General features: G+C 37.9%; 1 protein-coding gene across 1 annotated transcript in view; it reads left to right on the top strand.

Annotated features, from left to right (window-relative positions):
• Positions 1–12,024, top strand: part of LOC126162516 (uncharacterized) — a 427,861-nt gene that overhangs the window by 256,281 nt on the left and 159,556 nt on the right. Inside the window, exons 19-20 of the mRNA XM_049919080.1 lie at positions 8,982–9,170; positions 10,505–10,732. Of these exons, the coding sequence (XP_049775037.1) occupies positions 8,982–9,170; positions 10,505–10,732 (417 nt within the window). The remainder of the gene's footprint in view (positions 1–8,981; positions 9,171–10,504; positions 10,733–12,024) is intronic.

Here is a 12,024-nt window from a genome sequence, read left to right as displayed (position 1 = left end):
ATTGATAGTGCTTCAGTTCTTTGCTGCACACACGGAGCTGAAACAAGTGGCTAGGGGTGAATACAGAGAGTGTTCTTTGCCGACCCGCTGTAACTTCTGCAAAAGAACTCGGGAAACAGTATCAAAATGAGGGGTAATATTTTTATGAAAGTCTCATTTGTGTGTAAGTTGAATGAAGGAGCCATTACTGAAAGTTTTCCGATGAGTAGCCACTGGTTTTGATGTTGGAAGCTATTAAGAAAGACATGAGAGTAAACAGTTTTGCAAGAAATTCCACTCCACCTGTATGCAGTAGAACTGTTTATTTGACCTTTGACCTGTGGTCTGTCTCAAAGCTTCAGATTGCTCAATAATGACTGGTAGACTATTAGTTTAACACAAGGCAGGATAATCTCAAGTTAAAGAAACTGGGAGTTGTATCAAAATTTAGAGCAATATCAAGAGACATGTGAAATAGATCATTACAGAAAATAGTGTAAGACCTTAAGAAATCTTGTTGAGAGACTAAGAGCACAAGCTGTGCTAGTAGGGCACATAAATCTTGGTATAAAATCAAAACCGTAGCACCAAATTGCTTCAGTTTTCAGATGGCTGAAATGTAAGAGTAAAGAACATTATTTTCGGTTGTTGAGTGTAAAGTGAACCAAAATTCCGTTACAATACTACTAAAACATTTTGAAAGTGTGTTTTGTTAATGGAATAACAGTGGATGGATTGACTCTACATTAATATAAAGAAAGCTGAGGCAGTAACTGTGGCTTTACGATGCAGAGATTCACATGGCTGTGATGAGATATCAAAAATGTTAGTGATAATTGGTGTATTGTAAGAGGGACATACTCATAGTAATGAGCAACAATTTTTTAAAAAATTAATCTTTATTTTTTAGACAAACCAAAGGACATAATATTTGCCATTGATTGAAGAAATTATTTATTTCAATATTGCAACTTCGACCTTTGGCCTTTATCAAGTGGTGCTGCAAAAGATTTTGGTTCAGCACACGTCAGACTTTTAAATCCTCTGACATGTGTGCATGTCATTGTCAGAAATAGGCCTTTTCACTGCAGAAATACAGTAACATCAGATGTACAGACTTCACACTCGCCTGATGTTACTGCATTTCCACAGCCCTATTTTTGACAATGACATGTGTACATGTCAGAGAATTTTAAAGTCTGATATGTGCTGAAATAAAATCATTTGCAGTACCACTTAAAAATAGTCCAAAGTCCGAAATTGCAGTAGTGAAATAAATAATTTCTACAGTCAACAGCGAATATGATGACCTTTAAACAAATCCTCCACTGTCTTATAGTGTTGGCATCACATCTTTTCCTTAATAGGAAAAAAAAGGGCTGTAAAGGGGAGGTGGAATATTTCCCACTCAAGTTCCCACAGAGACACGAACAGTTTGAGGACACACATTATCCTGTTACAAGATTATCTTCTTGCAATACAAAACTGAGCTTCAAAAGTGTCTGGATATAGTGGGCAGCAGTTATAGTATGTCCAAGTAAAAAAAAAAAGAATATTTCCTTACTACATTCTGTGGAGGCAGTTTGAGGACAACTACTGCAGCCTCATCTTGGACACTCGTGTTTCTGTCTTTGACATCTTTCACCTATCTCCTAACACTAATGACACCCATGCAAACATCTCCATAAGCATGTTGAAGTCTGAGGTGAATTTCAGCACACGTTTTTCCTCTTTAACAAGGGATTCAATGACAGCACGCTGTCGAAATGGAGCATTGGTCTTAGCCATTTTGAAAGTACTGCCTGTGGTCACTTGGTATTCTCTAATGAGATCAGAATGTGATAAAATGTGGAATGAAGTCTGTAGATTATGGTCCTGCAGTCACTTCTGTTACATTATTTGAATTGGAATTTTAACAATGGGTTGCTCACAGTTTTCAGTACAGTCCTTGTACATTAGCAGTGTATTCAGTCAGTTGTGTAGCACAATTATGTGAGTATTTTCCTAGATTCTTAAATGTTCAGTGGTGAGACTTCTATGCAAGAAAATATAACATCTATGCATCCAATTTACCTTTACAACAGATCTGGGACAATTGCAGTGGAAGCGAAGAGAAGGGATCAACGTATCTTGTACAGGGAAAAGAGCTTTATTTAATGCAAAGGACTAATGCCATTCAAGATTTTACAATATTGCAGAATTCTCCACTGTGCCATTAAAAAATTCAAAAAGCAAAGGAATTACGAATATTATTGGGCATGAAACAGTTGGGCTCGGTGAGGTAGTCTCATATAACTTTTTCTCTGCTGTGACTAAGCCTGATGCTGGCTGAAGAAATCTTGTGACTGCTTTCCAATAGTGTTCTCCTTTCACTGTTTCATTCTTCAACAGAAATTTAAAATGAGTTAATAGAAAAAGTTATTATGGCAGTCCTTACTAACGAATTTAAAATTCACCATTTATTTTAGCTAATGTGTTACAAAAACATGAGCACACCTCTCTTAGTATCCACCCATCTTCACAACACCCAGGAGAAAACCAATAACACCTGCCTCTCACTCTTTTCATTATTTCAGGACAACTGAAAATGAGATGGCAATAGAGATGAAATGGCTCATGTGAGTGTCTTATTGATAACAATAATTGATCAGAAAAATGATGAAAATGATACACAAGACTAAATATTAAATGGGATCTTACTCATATGTTGCACCCGGAAGAAGTGTGCTATATTACAGCAGATGATACTGAACTCCCTGATGACAGTAACAAGGAAACATGATGATAAACTCAATTAATTCCGTGCAACAGGTGCTGAAAGTGCAGGGAGGAAAAAATGGAAGATGGGGAGCCAATTCATTAGATTTAATTAGACCATTCAAATCCCTACATGGCTAGTCAGATTTATGTTTTCTTTGGTTTTCCTAAATTTTTTGAGGCAAATAACTTCCTTTTTAATATATACCTCTTGATGATGTGTATGTAAGTTTGCTTTAATGATGAAGACATTATAGTTTTATGCCACTGATTTTATTGCAGTGAATCATTGTGTTGACCATGCTTATCTCATAGGAGTGAAAAAAGAAACTGAAAAACCATGGCAATGTTAGAAGGAATCCAGATACAATTCTACAATGTAGTTGCATCTGAGAGTGAAATGAGGTCTTTAAGATTATAAACATATCATAATGTGAATTTCTTTATTAATTGATTCTGTCATTTCCATGTCTGTGTCCATGCCCATGCCCCCTCCCCCTTTCAATTTCATATGTGTCATATTTCTTTGTGTTACCCTCCTCCCACGCATAGTATAGGCAGTCGCTTACTAGTGTACCATCATTCAGTAGTCACATTCAAACAACGTACAAGAATACAGCTGGGGAGGAACTCAAGTTTGCCATAAACACAGCTGGGGAGAAACTCAAGTTTACAGTAGTTATCAGCTCTCATCCATTAATTTCATGATCATTAAGTGCTTTAATTCCATGTACTGTAAAAACCAATTAGATTTTTTTTTGTTTACAGAAATGTTAAAACTGTAATGTGCAAGTTTCAATGAAGCCATTTGCTTTCACTTAGCAAACAGAGACAGTGCATGACATTGTCCATAAAATTGATTTAATTAGCATCTGTATGCATGTTGTATTGAAGCTACATCATCCACCAGATCACTGTTGACTTTGTAAACTAAGATCATAGAAACTTTCATAAAAGAAAACATTGTTCTTTTGGGCTATATATTTATATCATTTATCCGCTGTGCTATTGGCCATTTTTTACTACCACCTCACTATCAAGCACCTATAAAAAGAGCACACAAACATATAAGAGTAATACCTTTCTTGAATGCAGTCTAGAGAACTCAAAAATGTAATGATAACAGAATCTTGAATTTGGCATAAGTTATTGTGCGTTACTTACATATAAATTAAAAATATGTGCTATGTTGCATGAGATGTGGCATACAATTCAAATTATCAATTTACATGTGAAGCTATACATGAATAACAGTATGGTCTGTATCAAATACAAAGTAAGAGCACTAAAATATGAAACACATGCGTATGTAGTATAATGTGATATCTAAGATTCCATCTTTACACTACAGAATGTCATTGTATCATGTGCAAACCACAACTAATCTACTAGCAACAACTACATACAGACTGAAGTTGTAATTGGCCGCAGTGGCCGAGCAGTTCTAGGCGCTTCAGTCCGGAACCGCGCGACTGCTACGGTCGCAGGTTCGAATCCTGCCTCGGGCATGGATGTGTGTGATGTCCTTAGGTTAGTTAGGTTTAAGTAGTTCTAAGTTCTAGGGGACTGATGACCTCTGCTGTTAAGTCCCATAGTGCTCAGAGCCATTTGAACCATTTTGTAATTGGCCATTCTAACTTTTGCCAAAGATATGTTCAAAGACAATATACAAATCTATGGATAATGAATGCCCATGCATAGGTTGCTGGCATGCCGATAAGTGATAGTTAAATCTTACTGTTGTAACCCTATATAGTGGGAGTGCATAAGTAAACAGCATGCATCTCCATGGTTGGCCTAAAGAGGCCGCCTCATTCACCACAGATAGTGCAGCAGGCGCTGCGCCATGTGCAAACAGCCAGTGTGCTGGGCCTTCGGCCACTCTTATGTTTTTGTGGCTATGGAACATGTCACAGTTAGAATGTGCATAATTGTAACCCATGATTCTGGGTGCTTGTTCTTCTTACAGTGTGTCTGTGTCTGTATTTTCCAGTACATGGAAGCGTATATTTTTCATGACAAGTGCGCTATACCACTCTGCATATTTTGTTTCTTGGTTCATTGTGGCCATTATGTCAGTAGAAGAAATTCATCAATATCTTGTTGAACAGCAGCAAGTTCTCACCAACCAGCAACATGTACTCTCCATGGCACTAAACAATTTGGCAGCGTTGTTGACGTGCCAGGGTTCACAGCTGTTGATACAACCCCCAACGTTTCCCCCATATGATGATACTGTGGAGGATTGGGACACATGAAAAATGCCTTCAGCAGCATTTCTTCTCATTTTTTTGTGTCAGCTAGCTCCTCTGCAGGAAACTGCTAGTCTCTCTTTTGATGAAATACGCCAGTTGCTTTCTAAGTATCATGGCAAACATTCTCATGTTATTGCTGTTTGTGTTAAGTTCTACCACTGTCAAAAACGGAGGCAACAGTCATTCAGAGCTTGGACAGTGTCAAAGAGTTGGAGGCCTTTCTCAGTAAGATAGTGTACTATCACAAATTTCCTCCTGTTGTGGTCATGGTGGCTGAGCCCCTTCATGCTCTGTTAAGTAAAGGTGTTACTTTTCACTGCTCACCCTCCTGTAAGTGTGCTTGTAACCTGTCAAGAAAGGGATGAGGAGTGTTGTAACCCTATACAGTGAATGTGCGTAATTAAAAACTGTACACATACACGGTAAGGCCTAAAAAGACCACCTTACTCATGACAGATGGCGCAGCAACTGCTGTGCTGTGTGCAAACAGCTGTATATAAGCTGGCATGCTGGGTCATCTGCCCCTCTAATGTTTTTGTGACTAAGGGACACTTCATTGTTAGACTGTACATTAATGTAATCAATGATTCCATTTGTTTGGTTTTCTTACAGTGTCCTTCAGTGTGTATGTATTTTCATGTAAGTGGAAGCAAATTAAAATTACATTTTAAAATACATTAGATAGTAACGTTTGTTACAATATCAAAATGGTACAAACCTAATAACATGAACGTGAACAATATTTATAAATAGTGAGGTAACTGTGGTCCATGGACTTTTCTATTAAGCAGTCTTACTTCTGGACTGTTCCATGAATGGCACAGCACATCAATAATATAAATATTAGTTTAGCCAAGGCTGAGGTGGGAAAAGGAGGGATTGGATATTATAAGCCTGTTTGTCTAGGACATATCACCATAGTCCAAATAAACTGAATGTCAGTTGTGTCTGTGACAATCACTTCCATATCTCAGTTTCTTGTGTATGAAGGGCAATTGTCAGAGCAACCTACAACTGACAGTATAATAATCTATGTCCCAAAGGTTACAAAGAATGTCATAGGTAGATGTGGGAAAAAGAATTTCAGACACAAATGACAAATAATATTTTCGCACAAGGGGCAGCCAAATTAAAACAAGACAGTTGGAAAAACTGCTATGATTGACTGTTCCATTGGTTCTTGGTACAATATTTTACACATTATGAATTGAAAACCCAAACAACATTAATGTAATATTCTTCTACGTTGTAGAGTATTACATCAGTATTGTAACAACATTATGAAAAGGCAAGTTGCTACTTACCATATAGTGAAGACACTGAGTTGCAGAGAGTGGAATGACGGTTGTGTAGTTCTGGAATGGGAACAGGGAAGGGGCTCGATGGGTGAGGACAGTGACTAATGAAGGTTGAGGCCTGGAGGGTTATGGGAATGTAGGATGTTTTGCAGGGAAAGTTCCCACCTGTGCAGTGCAGAAAAGCTGGTATTGGTGGGAAGGATCCATATGGCACCATATGTGAAGCAGTCATTGAAATGAAGGGTATTGTGTTTGGCAGCATGTTCAGCAACAGGGTGGTCCACTTGTTTCTTGGCTACAGTTTATTGCTAGCCATACATGCAGACAGACAGCTTGTTGGATGTCATGCCTATATAGAATGCAGCACAGTGGTTGCAGCTTAGCTTGTAGATTTATCCCATCACATGTAGGGCTACCTGTGAAACCAGTCATGTAATCTACAAGCTAAGCTGCAATCTCTGTGCTGCATTCTATGTAGACATGACAACCAACAATCTGCCTGTCTGCATGAATGGCCACCGACAAAGAAACAAGTGGACCACCCTGTTGCTGAACATGCTGCCAAACAGGATATTCTTCACTTCAATGACTACTTCACAGACTGTGCCACAAGGTTTTTCTGAATTGTGCAAGTGGGAACTTCCCTTGCAATGCATCCTACATTCCCACAACTCTCCTGGCCTCGACCTTCATTAGTCCCTGTCCTCATCCATCCAACCCATTCCCTGTTCCCATTCCAGCACTACACAGTCGTCGTTCCACCATTACACCCAGTCTTTTAATTTCTTCTCCCCCCTCCCCCCCCCCCCCCCACCTCTCCCCCGCCCTCTTTCTAACCTGCAGCACTTCACTGTTTGCCACCCCACCATACTATCTCTCCCCCGCCCCACCCCAGCTTCCTCATTACCCCCACCCAGTCACCATTCCCATCATGCACTGGTGCTCCTGCTCACAGTGTGGTTGCAGTTGCGTGAGACTGCAGTTGTGTGTGTGTGTGTGTGTGTGTGTGTGTGTGTGTGTGTCACCTATTGATGATGAAGGCCAATGGCCAAAAGCTTTAATTGTGTGAGTCTTTTTGTTGTGCCTACCTGCGACTCAGCCTCTGCTATATGGTGAGTAGCATCTTCCCTTTTCATAATATTGTTACATTCCATCCTGGATTTTCCTTTGTTTGACATCAGTATTGTGTGTATTTTTATTCATAATGGTGGGGAAAATGTAAGTAAACTGTTTATTATTTCAGAAGTAATTGTGCAACTATTAATACATTTATTACACTGTGTGTGGGGGATGTGCAAAGGATTCCCGGCAGGGTCAGGGATTTTCTCTGCCTCGTGATGACTGGGTCATTTTAGGTAAAAATATCATTTTCTACATCGATAGTCTACACTCTCATGTAGTGTATACTTCTGTAAATATCATTACTTATATATCTATGATGTAAAACATAACAATGCAGTCAGCTGACTGAGGAAAATTTATTGAACAGAAACAAGTGACAAAATAACAGATACAAAGGGCAACTTGTACTTCCTTGCTGAGTGTATATTATTGTTTGAAAATTGGAATAAGCGTGATTACATCACAAGTAAAATGTGCAAACACACATAAATGTGGTGTTACAGGTTACAAAGGTTGGTATAAGATATGAATACTACATTCAAAAATATTTCAGTTATGGACATAAAATAAGATAAACCTGTTAATAACAGTAGAGTAAGGCTATGGCCCTGATTTGTAATGTAAAAGCCAAGAACTCTATTCATATTCCATTCTACTTGCTATATAAGCGAAGTATCTGAATAAGGTAAAGTAGATCACTCACACTCATAATTCCAGTCAGGAAAAAGAGGAGCAAAGGAGGGCAAGTACTACACATCTGTCATGGCGAATACATAACTCATGAGTGTTAACTATGTTTCAGTCTTCAAGATAATATAAGTTTGAAATTCTCTAAGCAGTTTTTATTTTTTAAAGCAGTGTGTTTATTAATAACACACACTGTCAGTTTACTGAAGACAACATAAATTTCAATTTATTTGTAAATACCATTAGCCAGCCTTTGTGGAGCTGACGTAGAACTTCCAGTGTATCAGATTAGTAGCAGTATGGTCACTATTGCATAAATAGCTGCTAAATGATGACTTATTTTGGTGTAGTGTAAAGATGGAATCTTTGTCCTCACATTATACTGGATATGGATCTGTTGCATATTTTACTGCTCTTTCATTTGTATTTGGTACAGAGCATACTTTTATTCATGTGGGCTTCACTTGTGGATTGATAATTTGATTTGTATGCCACATCTCATGTGACATAGTGCACCATTAATAGATGATAACTTATGCTGAATTTAAGACTGTCGTTATTATGTTTTTAAGTTCTCTAGACTATAGACAAGAAATTTGTTAATGTTAGTATGTTCTTTTTATAGGTCTTTAATAATGAGAAGGTAATCAAAATTGACCAGTGGCATTAAGTTCAGGGTGTTTTACTAAAGTAATATGTGTAATGTGCAACTTTTCTGTAGACAATGTTAGTAATTTTGGTTTATATGTTCCACTTATTTTCTCTTAAAAGTAATGACAAAAAATAGTAATTTTTAAATTTGTTTGCACCAGATTTTTACAAAAATGTAGATAAGAATACTTTAACTGTACTTTATAACAGCATTTAAACTGTTTCCTACTAGGTTGTGAAGCAGATTAGTGGTGGCCATGGCCATTCTCTTTTCCTCACTGAAACAGGCGAAGTATTTACTTGTGGTTCAAGTGTCTTTGGGCAATTAGGAAATGGAGGAAATATCAAGAGTTCCACACCAGTACTAGTGTCATCTCTCCCAGAAACCTGTGTTCTTGTATCAACAGGATACTTTCATAATGTGAGTGTGTGCAATTCACTTGTTTTCTTTTGTTGTAAAGCGGTTGGTTCAAGGCAATAATTAACTTATTTTTTCCTTCCAGACTAAGATGAAATACTGTGACTTTCAGTGAATTATGTTGTGTACAGTACATGTTAGTGCAATATTGGGCACGTAAAAAAAAAAAAAAATGATATTCATTATCACTTATTTCCTAAGGTGCAGTCATTTTGATTATACTACCCATCATTGATTACAAAGAACAAAATAATTGTGTAAATATAATTTAATTGATACTCTTTGACACTGCAAAATTAGTCTTTGAGCTGCTATGGCAAATTAGTGTTGTGTATACTACCATACAAGTTTCTAGGCAGACTTGTTAGCAGCTTGGTGCCCAGTTACTGATGTTCCTTTTGATGCATTTTCAGTTGATGGGGCATTTCTTCATATATCATTCTTCCTTTGTGTGTTGTGGGCATGTACACTAGTGTCTGTAATCCATCCCATATTTTATCGTGTTTATTTCTGTTTTGTATATGCCTAAAGATGTGAAAAGTAATATGCCTAGGTTTGCTGAAGCAATTTTTGTGTTTCAGAAGCCCTCCATAAAATAACCCTTATTGCTTTTTATTTCTAATGTGAATAATCTTTTTCTTTCTTGAATATTTGAATTTCCCCTGGTATACTGTGCACAGAAGCAGTTTGTGCAGTTGTGATGTCTGCTTTATCCACACTAATACCTAAGAATCTAATGGACAGTACTACTTCTAGCTATGTATGATCCACTTCTAGATCCATACATTGTGTTTTTCAGGTTTATGATCAGTTCTTTTTTGGTTAGCCCTTTAGATGTCATATTTGCACAAATATATGCCCTACTTTTCACTTGTAAAGGGAAATGTTAAACAAATATAAATAACAGTGTTTCACAAGAACTAAATTAAAAATGTTTCTCAGTTTTGGTGTGTCAGTGATCCTGCCACTTAATAACAGCTAAGGAAGTAGTATGGAAACTAAAGGGAAAAAAAAGAGTAACTTTAGAAATTCCAGACTGAGAGGTGTGTGTATGTGTGTGTGTGTGTGTGTGTGTGTGTGTGTGTGTGTGTGTGTGTGTAAGGGTAGGGGGAAAATTTCGATGACAATGTTATTACGTTTGTGTTTGTGTGTCTGTATAATTTTGTAAGCTGAGCTAACACTTTCCATTTGTTGTTAATGTACCTGTATCCTGTCTGTATTTCCACCATGTAGAGAGCAACTAATTCCATTTCTTGTGTTTCACTCTGGTGTTCCTAGTATCATACTGATGAGATTTGAACAAATTTTTAAAATTTAATTGTTTTGTTTACTGACAGCTGGCTTTAAGTACATCTAACAAACTGTACTGCTGGGGCTCTAGTCCTCAAGTACTTCGTCTTCAAGCCCAGGCTCACAAAAAAGCACGATTAATGCAAAAGCATACTGCCCCAGCAGCTGACAAAGCTCCATCTCCACCAGCATCACCACATGCGGCAGTTGTTGTCAGTCCAACTATGGAATTCAAGGGCTTGGCAGCAATGGGAACTGAGTTAGTAGCTGATCATGTGAGTCAACAACACAATTTATTTTTTAATTAAATACTTTATATTTAGATCTGTCATAAAAGTCATATCCTTGGAGTACTCTAGCTCAAAAAAGTATTTGTCTGAATGCTATCAAAATTTTTGTGCATTGTGTGCCTTAATAAAATCTTCTCAGTTTACAAGCTGCGTCACTTTGAACAAAACAGTAGCTATCTCCACCATTGTCATAAGGAGTTAAAATCACTGAAGGGTGGGGCTGACACAGTATTTTACTTATATAGATGCAATAGCAGTGTCTGTAACCTTCCAGAGAGGGCTAAAATTATGCATGTGTGGAAGGCAAGTGGGCAGCACATGACATCTCCGTCCCACCACAAGACTGAGTGACATCAGGCAAGGGGCTGGAATCATGTTTGAAACTGCTACTCCCACCTCCAAACATGTCATGCCTCAAAGTGACATGTCTTGCAAACTAAGAAGATTTTATTGAAGCCTACCACTACAAAAGACTTGAGGACACTTGTTTATGCGCCTGCGATGCCTCTGCTGTTTGGTGAGTGTTTACCTTTATTCTTAAATTATTTGCATTGCAGCAGAACTTTCCACTGTCATATTTTTGTAAATAAATACAACAAAAACATTTAAAACTGTACCGGTATTTAACGTTGTCAGAGCTGCTGTCATGTTAGGCAGCTGCAGAAATTGAGGCATGGTCGATGTTATTTGAAACATTAACAGATAAATACTATGCATTTGCTCTTGGACTAGCTGCAGTATCCCTTCAAGAACATGGGCTCTCCAGTAATCTGAGTATCTATTTCTGTATTATATTAAAACTTTTATAGATGATTGATTCTGTTTAAGAACTTTGGTAATATATAACTGCATAAAGTATAGAAATTTAGTCGCTATGAATTACCAGGTGCTACAATTGAGGTGCCCCTTCTCGCTCCCTCTCTCTCTCTCTCTCTCTCTCTCCCTCTCTCTCTCTCTCTCTCTCTCTCTCTCTCTCTCTCTCTCCCCCCCTCCCCCACCCCCGTTCCCCTCCACCTCACCTTACCTCAGTTACATTTCTTTTATCAAATTATACATTTCTTAGCAATTAAACTTGTATGTTCTGTGACTTTGGAAGGAACTGGATTGATAATGCTTGGAGACAGAACATGGCAATAAGTAAGAGGTGGAAAGCAACTCGTTTAAGACCGCTTACACACAGGTGATCTGGGGTCATACAACTTGGCCACATCACTGAGTTGCGTTCTTCATTTAACTTGCAGTTCACAAAAGGCCACTTTGGTGATTTTCCTGTGTGA

Source organism: Schistocerca cancellata, chromosome 2 (assembly GCF_023864275.1).
Source record: "Schistocerca cancellata isolate TAMUIC-IGC-003103 chromosome 2, iqSchCanc2.1, whole genome shotgun sequence".
NCBI lineage: Eukaryota > Metazoa > Arthropoda > Insecta > Orthoptera > Acrididae > Schistocerca > Schistocerca cancellata.
Note: the sequence above shows the minus strand (reverse complement) of the source record. Positions and strands in the feature narration are given on the sequence as shown.